The 21107-nt window shown below is 33.1% G+C and overlaps 4 protein-coding genes across 4 annotated transcripts in view; 1 reads left to right on the forward strand and 3 right to left on the reverse strand.

Moving 5' to 3' along the window:
* sbm (L-type amino acid transporter sobremesa) overlaps window positions 1-3776 on the reverse strand; it is a 31263-nt gene extending 27487 nt beyond the window's left edge. The window contains exon 1 of the mRNA XM_076130208.1: window positions 3621-3776. Within this exon, the coding sequence (XP_075986323.1) occupies window positions 3621-3660 (40 nt within the window). The 5' untranslated portion in view covers window positions 3661-3776. The remainder of the gene's footprint in view (window positions 1-3620) is intronic.
* A 2975-nt stretch (window positions 3777-6751) lies between these two features.
* On the reverse strand, window positions 6752-9117 carry Rab7 (RAS oncogene family member Rab7). Its single transcript, XM_076130213.1, has one exon. It carries the CDS (start codon window positions 8969-8971, stop codon window positions 8345-8347), a length of 627 nt encoding a protein of 208 aa, XP_075986328.1. The 5' UTR covers window positions 8972-9117; the 3' UTR covers window positions 6752-8344.
* Window positions 9118-9718: 601 nt separating this feature from the next.
* On the forward strand, window positions 9719-19066 carry LOC142983327 (serine/threonine-protein kinase GA29083). The gene is made up of 14 exons (XM_076130214.1): window positions 9719-10090; window positions 10171-10388; window positions 11443-11542; window positions 11663-11857; window positions 12584-12697; window positions 13224-13411; window positions 13486-13572; window positions 13656-13816; window positions 14106-14224; window positions 14493-14592; window positions 14723-14868; window positions 15165-15314; window positions 16682-16924; window positions 17064-19066. Exons 2-14 carry the CDS (start codon window positions 10171-10173, stop codon window positions 17118-17120), a joined length of 1878 nt encoding a protein of 625 aa, XP_075986329.1. The 5' UTR covers window positions 9719-10090; the 3' UTR covers window positions 17121-19066.
* Window positions 19048-20887, reverse strand: Trmt6 (tRNA methyltransferase 6 non-catalytic subunit). Its single transcript, XM_076130215.1, has 2 exons — window positions 19434-20887; window positions 19048-19250 (listed from the first exon to the last, which is right to left on the reverse strand). Exons 1-2 carry the CDS (start codon window positions 20676-20678, stop codon window positions 19170-19172), a joined length of 1326 nt encoding a protein of 441 aa, XP_075986330.1. The 5' UTR covers window positions 20679-20887; the 3' UTR covers window positions 19048-19169.
* Window positions 20888-21107: the final 220 nt, after the last annotated feature.

The following is a 21107-nucleotide window of genomic DNA, read 5'->3' on the forward strand; positions in this document are numbered from 1 at the left end:
GTCGCCCCTTATTACAGCAGACTACTGTAATAAGGGGCGACAATGTTGCAAAAAAACAGATTTTTTTTCTTATTGCCCATATCACAGTGTAAAATAAAACAAGTCCGTACTCCAATAAATTAGGCCAACAGTATTTTTACCACTCTAACTAATCCAGCCAATTTAAACCAGCACTTGCAAGTTTCATTTGTCATTATCATATTTCAGCCGCATGATCAAGATTTTCGTAATCTTATCGTGATTCATTTTACATTGAAATTCTCTGAAATCGACTAATACGATCTCATTTCTACAATGCAACCTGGGATATAAACATGATGAAATGTAAACTTATTTTTACAACTTCCATAAAGGTTTAAAAGAACTACAATTACTAGAAAAGTAACTATTAAATCATGGTTACGCTCTACATAGGTAGAAGTTATTTTATATAGATATACTTAGTCGTTGATAACAAGTGAATCTAAAAAATTGTCGGTAAACGCAATCACGCAAATACTAAGTAACGCAAATAATATATGCAAAGTTTAAGTTTAATTGGTATAATGTAACTTAAAGGATTATAATTTATTAAAAAACATGTTTTAAGTACTCTGTTATGACACGATACGTCGATAAAAAAAATGTCATTTAAGAACAATCACACGAATAGGTATTTGCAGCTGAAAATGTTCAGCTTTTTAGCCTAAAAAGCGTCGCTTTTGCATCAATCACGATCATAGAAGTACGTAGCAACGACAAAGCACAGGAAAACGATAAGGTCAACAGGAAAATAATCGTTCATTGCTGTCGAAGCAAATAATAGCATGAATTAAGGAAAACTTTAGTTATCATGAATTTACCCAGGATGTAAAAAATGGCTCTGATTTTATTTTTTCAATACATTATATCAGAGAAAAGAACTGGTAGAACCGTGTCTTTTGAAAGCAGATTCTTTAGGCGAAGACTGTACTCTCTCATAACAAATCCAGGATTAATTAAGAAATAAACCCAAATCGAAAGTATTGACATAAATAAATTACGGGTACGTTTTTAATAGGGAGAAAATAATTAACTGGTAATTTAAAAATCTTTAGTGGCAATATTTAACCTGATAACCTGATATTTAACCTAATTAAATAGATTTTTAAAAACTTGGTCATTATTATAGTGTTGTAAATAAATAAGTACTCTTAAAATACTATACCACTACCACTAGTTCTCTACGTGAGTTATTACCTTACGGAACCAACGCACAGGCAGTCTTATTTTATACCGTACCATCTCACGGACCATGACAACAGCACAATTGGGGCAATGACCATAAATAGGTATGTCGATACTTACGACAGACGATGTCAATTTATTTTGTGAGTTAATAATATGTCGTATGTCGCTCATTTCGTACACTTATTGTTTTTATTGTAACACTGATCGTTCGCACGTGTTCGTGTCATGTACTTTAGTGTTTAAGTGATCTGAAGAAAGAACTCTACATAGATGTTGCTGTGTGTTGATTTCTCTAAAAACTTTTTTCATGATGTAAGATAAGTAAGATTTCATGAGGTAAGTCTAACGAGAAATAATACAAGATACAGTCACTTTACAATGTCATCTTTCAGAATATCTAAACAACCAATTCATAATCATAATTAAATCCTATGAAAAAAGTGACAATAATATGTTATCAACACTTATTCTTCGCACTTATTAAGGCTGCATGATTTGTTACAAATGTAGACTACACAAGGTAGAGACTACATAGTGCTTGCAGTTATCAACAAGTATAACAGATCTACTGCATTTTGTCTACATGTTAAAGGGCTATTTATACTTGAACTAGCTGACCCGCGCAACTTCGCTTGCGTCACATAAATTTTCCCCGTTTTTGTAACATTTTTCACTGGTACTCTGCTCCTATTGGTCGTAGCGTGATGATATATAGCCTAAAGCCTTCCTCGATAAATGGACTATCCAACACTGAAAGAATTTTTCAGATCGGACCAGTAGTTCCTGAGATTAGCGCGTTCAAACAAACAAACAAACAAACAAACAAACTCTTCAGCTTTATAATATTAGTATATAATATTAGTATATAAGTAGATACTAACACTTTTTTACAAAATACTTAAAGTATGCAACAGCTCTTACTTTTAATATAGGTAGGTATTTAGGCATTAGAGACACTAAGAAAAGAAAAACCACAAAAAAACTTGTAACAAGAAAATTTACTGATTATCCATATTTTCTTATTTCAATGAGGTAGGTAGATAGTGGATAAGAAACTTATTGTTAGTTTTTACATGTATTCTATCTTGATATTGCCATAAAACCACGCTACCGACTCAAACGAACACCGAAACGGTGGTTCGAAAAGGCTCTAAGCTGATGCAATACTAAGGAAAATTTTCACCGTTTTTTTTATAAAATTCGTATTCAAATTTACCGAGTATTAAGTACGTAATCTACGTAGCATTTATAACATTTAATTCGCAATTAAAAAAAGATTAGAACAGGTTTATTGTAAAGGCAGCAAGATGATGCAATATTTTGACTGCAACACTCATATTGAACTGTTAAGCGGCCTAGTTTAGAAAGGTAGAGTTCACTACTCACGGTAAGGTTCATCTCTGTAACTCCTCTGTGACTTACATCATTCATATCAAAGAATAAAAAAATTAAAGGTGAATAAAACGTAGCTTCTTTGAGCCTAAACAGTCTGAAATGCATTAACCAAGCCTGTAAAAGATACACACATTCATTGAAATCAACAAATTATGTTTGACCTTCATAAGAACCATGCCTTTTTAGACCGTGTGACCTTCGACTAATTGTCTACCTAGAAAGGCTCTAAAATAGTAAATAGCTAAAATAATATTATTCCAGTTTGTAAGTGCACAAATACTGAAATAGGTTAACACGTGGTAGACGGTATTAGTCATTTAGCATCGGCAGACTCTACATACAAAAAATATAGATATGCAACATTTAAGAATATCCTTCACAAGTTCAATGATCTAGCTTATCTACTGCTATTCGTTCAATTCAAATTTCTTTTACATTATGTTTTTTTTTTACTATTATCAAAATGTTCTATGTGCCTATTTTATTTAAGCCATCAAACCTCTGTCTTGTCTAAGACGTTAGTTTATATCTGAATCTAATTCTGAGTAATTATAATAGCAAATATGTGCACACAGGTACCTATATAATTTTTGCAAAAATAAATAGTTTGATTGTATTTTGCAAAAATATATCGGTATAGGTACTGAACAAACCCAGTATAAGTATTTCTGTAGGAGGCTATTGTAAAAAATCTATAAGTAGGTATCTAATAGTTACACCTTAAAATGTGATGAGTATGGATGTAGTGTATGCAAGAGAATATAAAATTTTAATGAATATAATAAATATACCCAGGTACCTTTCATTCTTGGAACAGGAGCACGTGTATCAGAAAAATAAAATATGAATATTAAAAAACAATCACAAATCGCAATGATTTTAGTACATTTCAGTAAGTTACAAACTGTTTTTTTTATTAAAGGATGAAGAAGAAGTATTAGCTGTATGCAACAGGATATGAAAGAAAATAGTGATTGTTTTTTATTGATAACGAAAGACATTAGATGAACACTCACCATTACATGCATTCCCTGTCGGTTGTTCATGGTGATGCATTGCTCGAAGCACCGTGTTACGTGTGAAGGATCGCGCCCTTTCATGTCACAAGCAAGACTGAATTTTATGAGCGGTCAACGAAGCCGGCTGAAACGCCGAGCACCCCACCTCTCCGCACCTGTCCCCCCCGCATGCGCACGCTGAAGTACCGCCGTTATTCTTCTGAACACCAACATAATAATGAATGACTCCAGCGAAACACTCAAGTGACGTAAAACATTCGCCTACATAAAATATGTTTCATCAATTCACGCAAACTATTTTAGTGCAGTGCGTTATTTCACAGGCACAAATGAAGGCATTCACGTGAATTCAATGAAAACAAAGAATTATCCTTAAATCAGTGGGTATCAGATTGTTTGTACTTTTATACTTTTAATCTGGTTATGAAATACGTAGGTGGGTGGGAACCTTTACAGTTTTACACTCTATAGTAGTATTTTTTTAAAACGATTGGTTGTATCATACATCAACTATTCCTGCTTCAATATATCGCGGTAGGCGTTAGAAGAATGTGATGGATGTACGTAAGAAGGTGGAGGATACAGAAAACATATTATAAAACTTGCACTTTTAAGTTTTTAGTTTTCGAAACCAAATAGGATAGTGTATGTAGTGTGTTACACTGAAAGTACCTACGTATATAATTATATCAGATCGAACATACCTAGTTACTTTATTTTTTTATTTGAGGAAGTCTGTAAACTTTCAATTTATAATTTTGTAAACAAATTAGGAACCTACTTATGATTTTCAAAGTAGGTTAATAAAAAGGTAAGTAAAAGGTAAATAATAATAAATTATTTATAATTTCAAAAATATATTTGAAATTATAAATAATTTATTTTTATTTTTAGAGTTAATATTGAAAATATAATATTAAAAGTAATAAATACAAATAAAAAATAAAGAATATATTCAGTTAATAGGTATTATTTGAGGAATAAAAGAATATATTATGTAAATACCTACGTGGTACCTACCTACATAACATTTCTACTGCCTCCTTGGTCTGAACGTGTAAACTACTGCGGAGATTCGGGTTCAATTCCTTATTCGGGCATAATAGGTAGGTACATATGGGCTTTCTAATTTAGGTTCACCGGGATATTGTCAATAGCCGAGTTTGCTATTATTCCTTGTAGGTATATGGAAATAAGCTCTCCCGCACCTCCTATTACATAGGATTTACATAGAAAGTGGCAATACGTAGGTAGGTTCACCTTCGGCCACACCACTGATGTCTGAATTAGTAGGTAGGTAATGGTATTTATTTCGATCCAACTTGTCGATCAATGGTCAGGACATTAAAGAAATATTTTTAATTATTATTTATGACAATACAAAACACAGGACAATGATATATATTTTCCAGCAAAAGCCCTGGGGCGTCCTTCCGTTCCTCCGGGATTTTCACAAAACCCATGAAGATCTACGACTCACATAAACTTACCTACTTGGGCTGTTCTATTATGACCACTCCAGCTGTTTCTAGTTACATCTTCAAAACAGGCAGATATATTAAAATCTTCATCCGTGTTCTGTAATAGTGTAAAACCGTTTAACCCAATATCCTGATACTTATCCAAGATACAAAAAAACCGTCCGTAAAGGTCTTTTACCCAGTTTCGTTCATGTGAGGCATATGAGCACGTGTCCCCCTATCATACAAATTATTTGTAGTCTTGTTTTTGGGTAAAAAATTATTTGTAATCAATTTTTTTATCTAAATGAATGCAAAGATTCATGGAGCCTCTCTCTGCGCTCTATTTCCTGTAACTTGAGGTACTGAAACCGTAGGTGCTGAATATTCATGAATTTTCAAAAAGCGCCTGTATCATAACATTTATAGACGATTATAGAAACTACGAAAACTACTGTTAAAATATTAACACACATTTAACAAATAAAAAAAAATAGATACCTATAGTTACCCAATTTACATAGATTTAAGCAGTTGTTTTTATTTTTAGAGAAGAAGAGTCTAGTTCGTCTTGAGAATCTATCGTTTATACCTACAATCAGTTTCAACCATCATACCTACTAAATAACATAACTGCCAACTGGACTACAGTGGAAGCTTAAAGTAGATTTATAACAAATACGCTGCAAATCAGTTCCTATCTCAAATCGCGTATTAGTTTCATTTTTCCTTGTATTGTTTTACTTTGTGTCATGTACCTACTTTATAACGGCTGGCACGGGATAAATAAATACATCTGCGTACTCTATATGAGGCATCACAATCACCATACGAATAATATAATTACCTGTACTTAACATTATTTTATTAACATTTGCCTGACCCACTCGTATCAGGACGTGCTTGGGTACCAGTTTTATTTTAAAAAGACAAGCACAGCACACTCATTGAATCACATTTGTTGTCAAATAGACCCGCCTCAGCTTCACCCGGGCTGCACCAGGTTAGATTATAAAACCTCTATCTATTGGTGACAACCCAATGAAAATCCGGTCAGTAGATTACGAGTTTATCGTTTATATGACCGTCCAGTAAGTAAAACCTTTTTTAAACATTAGCTCCTCGAAAGACCGCACAGCAGCTGCTCAATATTAATTGAAAACTTGGATTAATCGCGTCAATCGTTTAATACTACTTTAATAGGTACCTACTGTATCTTTGCGACCGGGCGACACTAGCGTCACAATTTGAAATTTAGATAAGCGAGTTGGTCAACTTTATCGGAACCCGCTCTCCCAAAAGAGTAGGCTCGCTGTATCATACTCTGTGTTCAAACATAAGTATTTTAAATGAGTTTAATAAAACGCATAAAATAATAGTTCCTTTAAGTCATATAATACCTACAAACGCATGTGAACTAGCCGCAATAGAACATAATGACAATACTGTTCTTTATACCTACTACGACGTATATTCATCTAATGACTAAGCAGATAACTCTTTATAATGGTCATACCAACATTAATCATTATAACTATTTGATTTAGTATTTTTAGTTTTTATCGTGAAATGAATGAGGAACAACTTAACATGAGGTTCAGATAAGAATAACAAAATCAATAAAACGAATTTTACCTAACAACATTATTTGGAAAAAAATATAAACAATAATGTTTTTTTATTATTTATTAATATAAAATTAAAAGCAACCATTATTACAGCATACATCGTTTGTTACCTTCCTTTATTATAACTAGATCTTAATTATGTATTCTTGTAGGTAATTTAATTATACTATAATAATAAAATAAAATATGCAATGTAAAACAATGTGAGAATCAAACCAATCACTAATTTAGAAAAACATGAATCAACTAAGTGGCAATGTCATATAGTTGAACATAAAAGCGAGGTCCTCAATATAAACATTAATAACATGTACAACTACCACTTGATGGACTTTATGATACAATGCTTACATTATTATCAATAACAACAGTGACATGTAGCACAAATGCTGTTTGAATATCTAAAAATCTAACAAAGCTGGTTTTTGCCTTAGGCTCCGCTTTAGCTGCTTGCATCTTACATGTAAAATGAGTATTGCTAAGATACAATAATATGACCTTATAATATTCATTATGATTTTGCATGTAAGTATTCTCTGGTGTTATATTGTAGCATATTTTTTTGTTCTCATAACACTAAGTTATGAATAATGCTGAGTAATAACCTGTTATTTTATGATGTTACCATTATCTACTTACAACTAATGTAAAATCCAAATATATACAGAAATGTTTATTGTTATATAAACTTCATGCAATACAGTCTGTTTTCTATATATTCATAATCCAATTTGCTGAGTACAGTGATGAAGCCAAAGTAGTCTAATTTTGACATCAATACTGTATGCTTCCAAAGTAACTTGTTAATCAAAAAGCAACTGAACAAACAACAATCTACAAATTTTAACATATGCATAGACTTCAACTCAAAATATCACATTTTTATATCATTAAAAAAGGTACCCAAATACATATTTTATATAATATAAAATAAATTGAATATAATAATAAAATTTTGGAAATTGATCCAAGTCTATAAGCCACTTTAAATAATAATTTAACCTTATAGTCAATATTCCAAGTGGCATCATCAAAACACTAATAAACTGAGTACTGCAAAACAAATATTGGCTTTTGTGTAAGGGTTTACATTACCACTTTTTACTGTAAAATGTTTCAATAACAAGATATTCATTAAATGTGTACTTTTTATTACAAAGTTTTATTACATTCCGATGTAACAAATACCAATATTAACAGTTTGTTAATAACCTTGACCCTAATACATTTTCTTTGTAATTCATTGTTTATTACACTAATAATTAATATGTAAAAATACAATAAACCACAGTTTGATGGTGTTATAAATCTTTGTGACCGGAGCAGTGACAAATAAGCATTATGTAAAATTTGAATGAGTCAGATTTAACCAATAGTATTGTACTTATACAAGAAAACACAATATTTGAATACACAAACATTTGCAACAGTGCATTAATTTTCCAATATTCAATAGTGCCTAACAAACCAATTATTTAAAGTATGTGGTATACAATATTTCTATACATTTTTACATGATATAATGATATAAAAGGAAACATTACTTACACAATATTATTATACTTTAATGTATGTTTAATTTATATAATCTGAGACTAATAAATTGCCATCACTGAAGCATGTTTCTTAGGACCTAGCAAGCACAGTTGTCACCATCCCTGTTACGGCCGTTGTCATTGGCATTAAGCTTAATCTGGTCAGGGAATTCATTGTACAGCTCAGCTTCTGTTTCCTGAGCGAGAGCATTTCGAGCTATGGTTTGGAATGCAAGCTCTACGTTCACAGCCTCTTTGGCACTCGTTTCAAAATATGGGATATCATTTTTACTTTGACACCACTGTTGAGCGCGTTTGGCAGAGACAGCGCGATTATCCAGATCAACCTTATTACCCAAGATAACAAAAGGGAAGTTGTCGGGGTCTCGTGGAGAAGCTTGTATCAAGAATTCGTCTCTCCAGCTCTCCAAGGACTTGAACGTGTTGGGGGCAGTTACGTCAAAAACTAAGACGCAACAATCCGCCCCGCGATAAAACGCCATTCCCAAAGATTGGAATCGTTCCTGACCAGCAGTGTCCCAAATCTGTATTGTGACGATTCGATCATCTACAATTACCTCTTTCGTGAGAAAATCAGCTCCTATTGTTGCCTTGTACTGGTTGGAAAATTTCTTGTTGACAAACTGATTCATAAGCGATGTCTTGCCCACACCGCTATCACCAAGGATGATTACCTTCAAGAGTACCTTTTTTCTCGATGACATTTTGCACAAGAATTTACAAAAACGTGGAAAATTACAAAATAATCACACTCTTTGTCTGCACTTTTGACATAAAACGAAATTGATAAATGCGTCACCTGTTTTCCGTGGCTGGTATATTTCGATGGCTACTCAGTGTTGCCATTAATAAATTAATATTAATAAGTCTTTGTCCGTTCCCGTTCCGTGCGACTAGAAACAAAAGTAGGTAGCTATTCTTTTTATTTTTCAGAGTACCTACCACAACATTGGAAATATATGTCTTTTTTATTAGAATTAATATATTTATCAAATAAAAATAACTGCAAATAATATTTACACACTAGTTACATAGGGCCCTAACACATTAGCGATTTTCGAATTGCTTATGAATATAAGCAAACAGCTTATTAAATACCATTATTTTAAATTAAGGTTTTAAAATTATAAATCGAAGAACAGTACAGAACTATGCCAATTAATCAAAACAATTGCATAAATAACAGATCAGAATCGTTTCGATGCAATTTTATTCAATCCGGTCCGCTTCAATGCACAGGCAGTCTAAGACATGCAACTGTTTGTTGAGGGCAATTTTTTCCCAAAGAAACTCGGCATTAGATGTTTAAACTTTGCGGCCTACTGCCGTACCTTAATAAATTGTTTTTTATTCTAAAAAGGGCTATGGCTATGTATTATATGTCACAGGTCACTAGATGGAAAAAATATTAATCTAATCGTTTACCGTATACGTACGTACTAGATTAATAGGTTCTATGAATACGTAACTGCTCCTTAGAACTTTTATTTTATTACTATGTTAATCACAAAATTACCGTTTTGGATTCCCCAGTAAATCCTATTCTAGCCTATTCATAAGCGGTAGTGTTCATTCCTCGTTTTTCATTCGTTCTGTAGAAAAATACATTCACAGTTCACATAAATTTTGTTCATGGTCGTTTGATTGGTCCGTCTGGGCTGTGCTGATTTCTGTGTGATTCATGAATTTTACAGAAATTGATATTTTATTTTCAATATATAGTTTTCACTTTTCAAAGTGTAAAATGAGAAAATATTAAAAGTGATGACTTCCTGTTCATTCTTACGATAATAAAATAGTTCGTTGAACCGAAAGGAAAGAAGGTGAGGGTTAGATCGTGTTGTAAAGATGATCCGTTATGCTGTACCAGTTGTGACTTTGATTTAACTTTTGGTATTTCCAGATGGAGAATAATTTGAGTCGAAGTGGTAGCCGATCCAGCTCCGTATGCGAGCTGGAAAAAGATTTTAGCGATATGGAAATTATGAAAACTAGGGCGAACCGACGTAACGTATTGCTCCGAACGCCAGCCGCGCGGAAAGCAAAACGAGTCAGATTTTTTCGAAATGGTGATAAATTTTATTCAGGTGTCATAATTCCAGTCTTGCCAGAAAGATACAGGTATGTAGGATAAAGCCGACTGTCTATTTATTATATGTTTTTCTAAACTTTTGATTCCAGTTAGAAAATGATTAGAACACTTTCACTTTCATACATACCTATAGCTGATATTCTCAATTTAAGCGTCAATTTAATGAATTTACGCAAGTCGGGAGAGGTGCTATTTAGAACTGTAATGCCATGTAACTGTTTTATAACAGTTTATTCATTTTGGTAATACATTGCCTATTTTTCTACTAACATCCTACAAAATAATCATTGTTTAATTTAACAGCTGTTATCTCTCATTGGCATCAATACATGGCAAATGTTGTTTATTTTTCTAGCCATATCATATTATTATCAGACATGATATTTTTTTTTTATTGATTGTATAATTAGGATTGGTCATTGATAAGGTAGTGCTTTTTATAAAAGTTATGAGAATAGGTTTTTTTTAAATAGAAACATTAACTAAGTCTCTACTTCCTTATAATATTATAATACCCCGAGGCTGATTTAAAGATATACATCAATGCCCTTACAGCTATTCTCACCTTATACCTACTACAGCTTTACTAATAAAAATAAAACAGCTCTTGCCATATGACTAATGTCCTCACTGAATATAATTTATTGAAGAAGTCTGTAATAGACAACACATATTTTATCAAAAGACTTATGAAAAGGCTGAACAGTGTTGATTCTTTATACTGTGAGTTGAGTTTAATAAGCAACAATTATACTATCAAGGTTTGTACAGGATGCTATGATAATTGTCCGATTGTAAGTGGGCTTTCCTTCCCTTCATGTATAAATACTCCACTAAAATTGATTTTAAATATACACTTATACTATGAAAAGAAACTCACACTATTTTAGCTCATCTATTATAATACTTACCTAGACATTCTAACTGAACTTTTTCTGCATTTAAAATTGGAAGTGCAGAATTTTATTTTTATTTACTAAAAGTATATTATGCTAGACCATCTTATGCAGAATAATATGTTACATAATAAGATTTGAAATAAATGGTTGCAAGTATACATTAAAGTAATATATTTATTTACAGATCATTTGATAGTCTCACAGCAGATCTAACAAGGGTTTTAGTTGACAATGTAACTTTGCCAAGTGGTGTCAGGACAATATATTCACTTGAGGGTAGGAAAGTAAGTTCCATCATTTTTGTTATACATATTTATTACTTAAACAAAAAGTAGACTTATCAACAAGTATCTTATTAGAATGTTTTTTGTTTATACATTATTTATTCCTATATTTCATTTCAGATAGGTAAACTGGATGATCTAGAAGATGGGCAATCCTATGTCTGTAGTGGATTTGGTGAGCCTTTTAAGCGTCTAGATTATGAAGCCAGTGCCGTCACCCCACAGTCTTTTAGGCTAAGTGGCCCTGAGTCCTTGAGTGATAGCTCAAGCCCATCTCCAGCAAGAGCCAATAACAGACTGTCCCGATATTTGCAGGTGCATCTAATTTCAAAAATCTCACAAAAATATTTTTTTATTGAGGGCTTTGTTAGAGAATGTATCTTTACAAGTTAGAGTAAATATATTTTATTTATTCATTTAAAGTAAATAGGAAACAAACTAAACATCATACTATGGACAACTTGTTGACAGTGGAATAAGCCCTAAACGATTAGTTATCTATAGGGTTATCAAAATACTAAGCAAGTAGGGAGATGAGCATGATATTATGCTTTCTTATCACATGTGAGTCACACATGTACTTGAAAATCGTAGGATTAATGCTATGTAGGTGTGTTCCCATTTTGTTCTACTTCTGCTTAATCACTTAACAAACATTCTTCAATAATTAGAAAGTTGTTATTGCAATTAGTGCTTTTAACACTTAATTTATTTCTCCTATCTGCACATTGTTTGTATAAAGTAAACATGAAGACCTAAGCAGAATTGCAATATAATTGTACAAAATGATTACATTATAAAAATGTTTTGTCAAAACAACAATTTTTGGTACCATAAATCTACAAACTCAGCACAATAGACAACAGATTTTATTATTTGTACATACAATTTTATTGTTACACTAAGTTAGGTCTTGCTATAGATATTTTAGATTGTTTACCTACTTTATACTTTGTTGTAGTAAATAAACTTTGATACAGTCACATGCTGTACAAATGGTGGCGCATATATGCAATGTTTATGTTATTTTTCCATTTTCAGCCCAATGGTAGTAGTACTACTGGCAACGGGACAGCAAGAGTGAGTCCAGCTGGAGACAATGTAGTTCGACCACGCATTGTTACTATTATTAGGAACGGAGTCAAACCACGAAAGGTATTAAAAAGTCTACAATATTTAATTTTGTATTACCAATCATAAGCAGGACATTTTCATGAAGTTATATAGGATAAAGTTTCTAATAAGTACCTTCGTGGTAGAGCATGTTACGTCATATAGGTACGTAATTACGTTGTATACAGTCAAGGAAAATATTACCCGTACAAAGTAAGATAACAGGAAAAAGTTGTATCTCAATACAAACCAATGTTTAAGTATGTTATATATTAATAGCATTTTGTAATGGCAAAATATCTGTTTAAAATAAATGGTGATTTTTGTACAAGCATACCAAATGGCATTTACAGAGCTGATCTACAAATAAATTGCATTAATTGTACAAAGCTAATGAAATTCGACACACGGATAGTTTGTTATCTGGAATATGATATGGAATAATTTTTATCCCAAGATACCTTCCACGTAGACGACAATGTTGCAGTCAACAGTTGGCATAAAACAGACTTGTTATAATAATAGTCCTTGATTAAAGTATCGATTAAACTAATTTTCATATTTGCAGGTGTGCAGATTATTACTGAACAAACGTAACAGTCCGACGTTGGAACACGCGTTAGCTGCCATCACCGAATGTGTAAAACTAGACACGGGTTGTGTTCGCAAAGTCTTTACGAGAACCGGCAGTGCTGTCACAGCGTTACACCAGTTCTTTGATGCCGAAGATGTATTTTTTGCATATGGGAATGAAAGGTATTTGATCTACCATCAGCATTTAATCTATGTCATTTGGAGAAGGTTGTTTATGTTTATAATTCGGTTCGCAGAGTTAATCAAGAAGACTTTGAGTTGGAATTCGAAGAGAATAAGGCTGTGCTACAATGTAGAAAAACCCCAATATCTAGAAATTCGAGGTTAGTTTGCAATTGCTATGCACATGAACGCATTTAGCATCAGGATACGTTGGAACTAATAATAATACTGTATTGGTAAACAGAAGTGGCCCCAAGCCGCGGATGCCGGTGAAGGCAGGTGGAGGAGCAGCGCGCGCGGCCAGCGAGGCGGGCGCGGGCGCCGCCGGAGACAACGCTGACGACAGCGCCGGCCCACTGCTCCCACAACCGCTGCGGCTTAAGTACAGTGTCGGCAGAATTATAGGTACGTCTACCTCACATATTTGTATACAACGTTTATTAATAAACAACTTGATTTTTTTGTTCATTGTTTGGTATTGTTTACTTTTCCCCCGTAAAATGTATACTGGTGTAGTGATCGGAGTGATTCAGATTCAGAGTTCAGGAGGATAAGAGCATATTATGTTTCATGAATTACTAAGAAATTGTTAATGAACTTGTTAGGATTTAGATACTGTATAGAATTGGTTTTCCTTGCATGCTTCATTGTGTAAATAAAATGTCTTAAATAATATTTTTCTTCTCGCTACTAGGTGATGGCAACTTCGCTGTTGTACGAATATGTAAAGATAAGACGACTGGGAAGGAATATGCTCTCAAAATTATTGATAAGGCTAAGTGCAAAGGCAAGGAGCACTATGTGGAGGCTGAGGTAAATATTCCATTAAATGTTTTTCTAGTAGCTCAAATAACATGTATATAAATGAGACTCAAAACGCATTATCTTGATGTTGCAAAATATTTTATGTAATTCCCAGATTTTTTTTTAATTCGTTAGTGTGACGCGTCCTGCAGCTGTTTATAGAATAGAGAAAATATTTTGCAGCGCCTCGTGCGTTGAGAGCTTTGATGTGTTGCCAACACTTGTTATTTATTGATCGCGCTACATTATGTATTTATTATAACGACTTTCTCTACAGGTTCGAGTGATGAGAAAGTTATGCCATCCGCGAATCGTATCACTCATCGAGGAGCAGGATAGTCCCGAGTGGCTCTTCCTTATTATGGAACTAGTTAGCGGTACGTATTTAACATTAATGTAGACCTGTAATAGATTATCACTTCATCATTAACAATATTTCAAAGTTTATATCTAATAAAACATGGCTTTATTTTACACAGTCCACTTGAATCTTATTTATATTTTTAGGTGGAGACTTGTTTGATAGTATCGCGGCCGCTTCCAAATTCTCTGAGCCCCAAGCGCGTTTGCTAATCGGCCACTTAACATCCGCTATCGCATATCTACACTCGCTTTCTATAGTGCATCGTGACATCAAACCCGAAAATCTATTGGTAAGCGTAATATCACTAACACTCAAGGCGAAGACCATCTCAATAAATGAGACATTCATCTGAAAATAATGTTCCTTTTCTATCATGCGATACATTACCTCTTACAATTAATATCATACAATCATATTTTCTAAATTCTTAATAGCTATTTCATATACTTGAAACAACATTGTATAATGTATTGTACGTAACATACCTCCCTACTCTGAATAAATTGTTGCTGTTCTCAACAGATTACAGAATATAGTTTACAGATGATTTGCTATGACATGGTGACTGATAAAAGATATTTACAGGTGGAGGTAGGTCTAGATGGCAGTATACGCGGGCTGAAGCTGGCTGACTTTGGCCTAGCCGTGGAAGTGTGGAGACCTCTCCACGCCGTCTGTGGAACACCGACCTATGTGGCACCTGAAATATTACTCGAAACTGGATATGGGTTGAAGGTATGTGTTACTTAAGACCGAATTAAATACATTGTTAGAAGCACGTGACCTCGTAATTTAAAAAAAAATACGTTTGAAAAATACGTAAATGTGAACACCCTACTTGAACTGCACCAGTTTTTAAATTGTGTTGTTTTTAATGCCTCCATTAGTAGCTGTCGATCTACTGTCGGATATGCCTCACCTAAGTTGTGCCACAACTTCCTCCAATAAATTAAGTTATTATTCCAATAAAATGACCGTAAACCGTTTAAAAACGTGTTTAGTTACGTCACAGCTGTTTATTACACACACTATGTTTTGCTTTAATTCGGTTACGTAAAAATGGTCATTGTGTACACTTACATTAGCAAGTTTCTCACGATACTCTTTAGTAATTTAAGGTGAACTTGAACTTCTAACTTACTTTTTATTGTTTATCACTTTATGAATTAAAAACAAAGAACCTAAATCCCACGTGAATACTTATGGGACATTTATAATATGCATACAAAATGCTATAGACTGGCACAGACATTTTGTTTATACTTATGTTGTGGGTTCTTTCTTGACTTTGTAACATAAAAAAATTAAGGATGTTAGAAAATTGTTTGCTGATTATTTTGTGGATAAGTAGTAGTCACACTTAGGATATAACTTCAACTCCATAACGTCTATGTATATGGATGCCACGAAACCATTGGCAGTATTTGTTATGTCTAATATATGTACCGTAAAACGGGGTGAATAGAAACAATTTTCAACTTTGTCCTAAAAATTTGTAGCGAATAACTTGTTATTTTTATTGTCAGGTTGTTTTATATCATGTCCGGCGCCATGAAGAAAGAGTTAAAACCATATTTGTCCAAAAATATGCATAGTTTTACGATATTTCATAAAAAAAAGGTCAATTTCTATTCACCCAGCGATAGGGGTGAATCGAAACGACCAAAGGGGTGAATGGAAAAATTGTGTTTTAAAACGTTTTTTCAGTTAACAATATTGTATCTTTATAGATAAATATACACCTAAAGAGATAAACACTCCAAACAACTCATTAGAAAAGAAATTCCACTTTAAATCCAAAGTTTTGAAAAAAATGTATGGACCATTAAGGCATTCGAGGACGGTTGACTTTGAAGCAATTTTTTGGGTATAAATATCAATTTAAACATTTAAACAATTATGACACCGCAGAGAAGTAATATCGACGTGTAATCATTTCAAATTTGAACAAAATTCTTAAACGAGAAGTACTCAAACATTGGGCTTGAAAACTTTCCTGATTTTTTTTCTATTCACCCCGCGAATTCTATTCACCCCGTTTTACGGTATTTAATTAAAATAATTTAATTTGTTTAAACAACTTGTATTATTTTTGCTCGCAGATTGACGTATGGGCGGCGGGCGTGATCCTTTACATCTTACTGTGCGGTTTCCCGCCATTCTCGTCGCCCGACGGGGACCAGGAGAAATTGTTTGACGCTATCTTGTCAGCGCGCCTGGAGTTCCCCGCGCCGCACTGGGAGCGCGTGTCGGCGGGCGCCATCGACCTCGTCGCCAACATGCTGCGCCCGCAACCCGAGCTGCGCTTCGCCGCGGAGGATGTGCTCGACCACGCTTGGATGGCGGTGAGTGCTCCATTATTCAAAACTAATCACTCGTACTTTTGTTGGATGCGAGCACAGTAATTAACATTTTTTCGTTCCTTGCAACAAAGTTGAAGATTGAGTAATGTTAAAACTGATGTGGTTGTGTATGAATTTGCAGGACGACTATGACGAAAGCTGCGACTTCCGCACGTGGTACGACGAGGACTCGTCATAGCTGGTCGAGTTCCGCCGCCAATCGGTGTCGGCGCCCTTGTGACGACGCGTTACCGGCGAAGCCGAGACTCGACCTCTTTTCAATCTACGCTACGGCTTTAGCGTTTAGTGCTGTTTTATACACAGCGACGTATGCCTTTCGATATGTTAACACCAATACCAAAGTTATTATTTAACATATGTTACTTAAAGATACTGCATGCATAAAATATAGTTTGTGTATTTATATATTGTTTTGGTGCGAACTCCGGTGCAGTATTATTGTTTTGGTTTTGAATTATTGTGTTATCTTTTATTATAAGACAAGTTCTTGAAATTATCTTTTTGCAGCGAAATATAACATAGGTAAAAAATCAGTGCCTGTATTTTTATAGTATATTAAAATTGCGGCTTATTGAATTGTAATTGTCTCAAGATAAACTTTATTTCATAATCTAAGCAGCGCACACGAATCTACGAGTGCGCTGTTGATTTACTTTACAAAATAAAAAAATCTTACACCTGGCTGCAAGTTACTTCAACTCTGTGTTTACCACTACTGTGCCAGTAAGTTCTATATGTTTATATTTCGCTTGTTGAATCTGACAACTATAAAGATCTCTCGATTTCTCTAACTGCTTATTAGCTGTTCAATTATAGATTGAAAGTACCTAGTTTTAAAGAAATTATAATATTTATAAACGAATATTTTTATTTTACGATAACATTCTGTAATATACGAGTAATATATCTTATTTAATTATTTGAATGAATTCATATTTACAAGTGTAGAGCGCAAGTTAATTATAATGATTTTTGTATAATATGAATTGCTTGTAGGCATATCCATTGCTATTGCTTCTATTGTATATCATAATCATATCATTTAACTCTGAATGGTAACATTCCCCTCTTGTAGAAAGAAATCAAATATCCACATAATACATAGACCAATGTTATTCCTTTGTGTATTATGTAAAATAAACTGCAAAGATGGTGCTAGCGACAGCGATAACAATTATTATGAATGTAGATAAGTCTAATTAAATTAAAACGTCCTATTTATCAACTTAAAAATAAATCCACAAAATCTTGAGGGTGGGTTTCTTTTCCTTTTTGATTTCTATTGATAATGATGATTCTCAAAGAGACATCATAAATGCACAGATCTAGCCGAAATAAGATATGGCAGATTTAAAATTAATTGGCTTCCCAGTGGATGCAAATAGAAAATGTAAAAAATAAATGAGGTTGTAGCATTAAATCCAACCAGTCCTGTTGCAGCACAAAATACATATGAATTATGCAGTTAGCTTACAACTTATCAGTCATAGCTTGGCATAGTAGACGCTGAAGCTACGACATATTTAAATAATTAGATAAGTGCCAAATTCATTTCATTTTCATGCTTTTTGTATTATCATAACTCACGCAGGTCGCAGCAATCAACGTTCCTCTCGAATAATGTAATTTCTACTTTCAGTTTAAGTTATTTTCATATAATTAATAGTGTTAATATATCACTGAGCAACACACCAAATGCCACATTAGACTGATAAACATTCCTTCGCAGTAAATGACGTGACAGTACAGCTGATGTAACAATGTATTGGAAGATGAAAAACTAAAGTGTTTTCTTTGTGTTCTGATTTTGTATTTCATGGACTTTATATTGGAGAAATTTATGAAATTTTATAACGACATTTTTACTGTTGTGATTTATACCTGATCAGGTTTGCCTAGGTAGATAACCCAATTTTAAAGTGGACTAATCATACGAAATGAAGAAAAATAAAATAAAAAAAAGAAAATCTGTAAATTATTGAAGGTGTTAAAAACATGTATCTACGAAAAACAGTCGCAATTCATTGCATGTCAGTCATAGTGATTCATAAAATTTTATAATGCATTTAGACATGATATGTTCATTGAGTAAATGAGAGAATAAATAAATTTATAAAAACTTTATTTTCATTTGTATTTATTTAACATTGGTCCTGTTTTGTTTAACAATGAACAAATAGATATATTTCTGGAAGTTCATTAATTTACAGGGTTGTACTTTTAGAAATTATTTCAGTATATAACCACTTAACAAAAAACCACTGGATGTGTTCATAGTAACTTCAGGATGCGTCCTCTCTGGCAATACCTGTAAATTTTAGTTTTATATTATTAGTCAGTTCTTATTATAGAACTACCATTGTAAATAATAAATAAATAAAAATGCCAACAACTTATTTGCCACTTGGCATCAAAATGCTATGCTTTAAATAAATCAATATTGATTGCAGTGAGGTTTGAGCTGTAAAGACAAGTTATAAAAATAACAAACCTGATAATTTCTTAGCCAATTACAAGTAAGTTTCAGAGCTGCAACATTGCTTTTGGATTTAAGTGCTACAAACAACTGTTGTAAAGGTTCTGCAACACTATAATAGACTACAAATGGTCTACCAGGTTTAACAAATGTCACTAATTCATTGAAAATGTTTAGTGGGTCTTCCTTACACACTATAACAAGTGAATCCATTTTGCCTTGCATTATTTCTGAAGCTGCAATATTGTCAAAATGCCATTTTGGTTTCTTATTTTCCCTTTGTTTGTCAGCATCTACTGCTTCAGCAGCATCATTATCTTCATTATCTTGATCTTGTTTGCGTTTCTTAGCTACAGATTCTACAATGTCATCGTCACTTATTCTTTTTAATATTTTTTTGTTTGGTTCACTACTGTTTGATTCAGTTTCTTCTGAAACCACATTGTTTGTATCACAGCCTTGGTAAAATTGTCTCAATGCAGAGTAAACATTGACTGAGATACATCTGTTCATTTGTTCTTCAGGAAGGTTCATAGCTAATAAAGCCTGTTTTTGAGACATGTTACCTGGGTGCATGTGAACTAGTTTGCCATTTGTTTGAGAACCTATGACACTCAATAGTGCAGCAGCCATTAGTCCATTTGATCCAGAATCATATAACATGTGATTGCCTTCAGATTGTACATTTGCTAGGGTGATAATTTGTGACAAGGTGTCTATCCGTAAATTCTGAATTTTACCTGGTTCTAGCTTATACATAACCTCACTTATGATCCGTAAGTTTGGTTTCAAAACCTGGAAATACTCGAAGTATTTCTTTTCTTTCTTCTTTAAATATTTATCTTGAGAAAACTCTGTTTTATTGTGAAACGTTTTAGAGTTGCTTATTAAGGTCTCTACTATATCAGAAGCTTTATAGGAATCACTTCTCAATGTGTCTATCTCTGCTGCAGTTAATTTTTGAGACCTTCCATCATCAATTATGTTTCTGTTATCATTTCCAGACTCTTTGATATCAATTTCATCTTTCAAATTGACTGCTTCATCTGCTAATTCTACAGTATAATCTCTGTTTTTCTTATTAGTTTTAGGAACTAATTTGAATACTGAGAAATATGGGCATCCTTCGATCCCTTTCAAGTTGACGCTATCTCGCCCCAAGTTAATTGATGAATCAGGTTTATTGAATTTATGAAGTTTTCTATAGTTCTGCTTTTGAATCACTATATATTCACCAATTTTAATAGTTTCGTTGGACATGTCGAAATAAGGTTATATTTCTTGCTACCCCAACAAATATGCACAATACTGGTTTATGTTACTCTACGAGACTCCGAATAGTAAACTGAACACAATTATTAACTAAACTTAGTATATATTGTAAAGGTTAATACAACATAACAATATTTTTAATAATATCAATCAAAATATTGCGCGGTTCAACTTTTGACAGTGTCAATGTGTCAACGTCAATGGCATTGAGTTTGAGGCATGGACTGTCACTCAAACCAAGGATAAGTTAATTCGATACGATACGATGCTGTTAGCATCAAATCAAATGTATACATTAAGATTTTTAGTTATATTTTGAAAATTTGTATATTCTGACTTAAAATTATTTTACAAATAATTTATAGTATCATTACATATTAATCACCTTAGCATAGGCTATTATTACGCTTAAAAATT

Source organism: Anticarsia gemmatalis, chromosome 2 (assembly GCF_050436995.1).
Source record: "Anticarsia gemmatalis isolate Benzon Research Colony breed Stoneville strain chromosome 2, ilAntGemm2 primary, whole genome shotgun sequence".
Lineage (NCBI taxonomy): Eukaryota > Metazoa > Arthropoda > Insecta > Lepidoptera > Erebidae > Anticarsia > Anticarsia gemmatalis.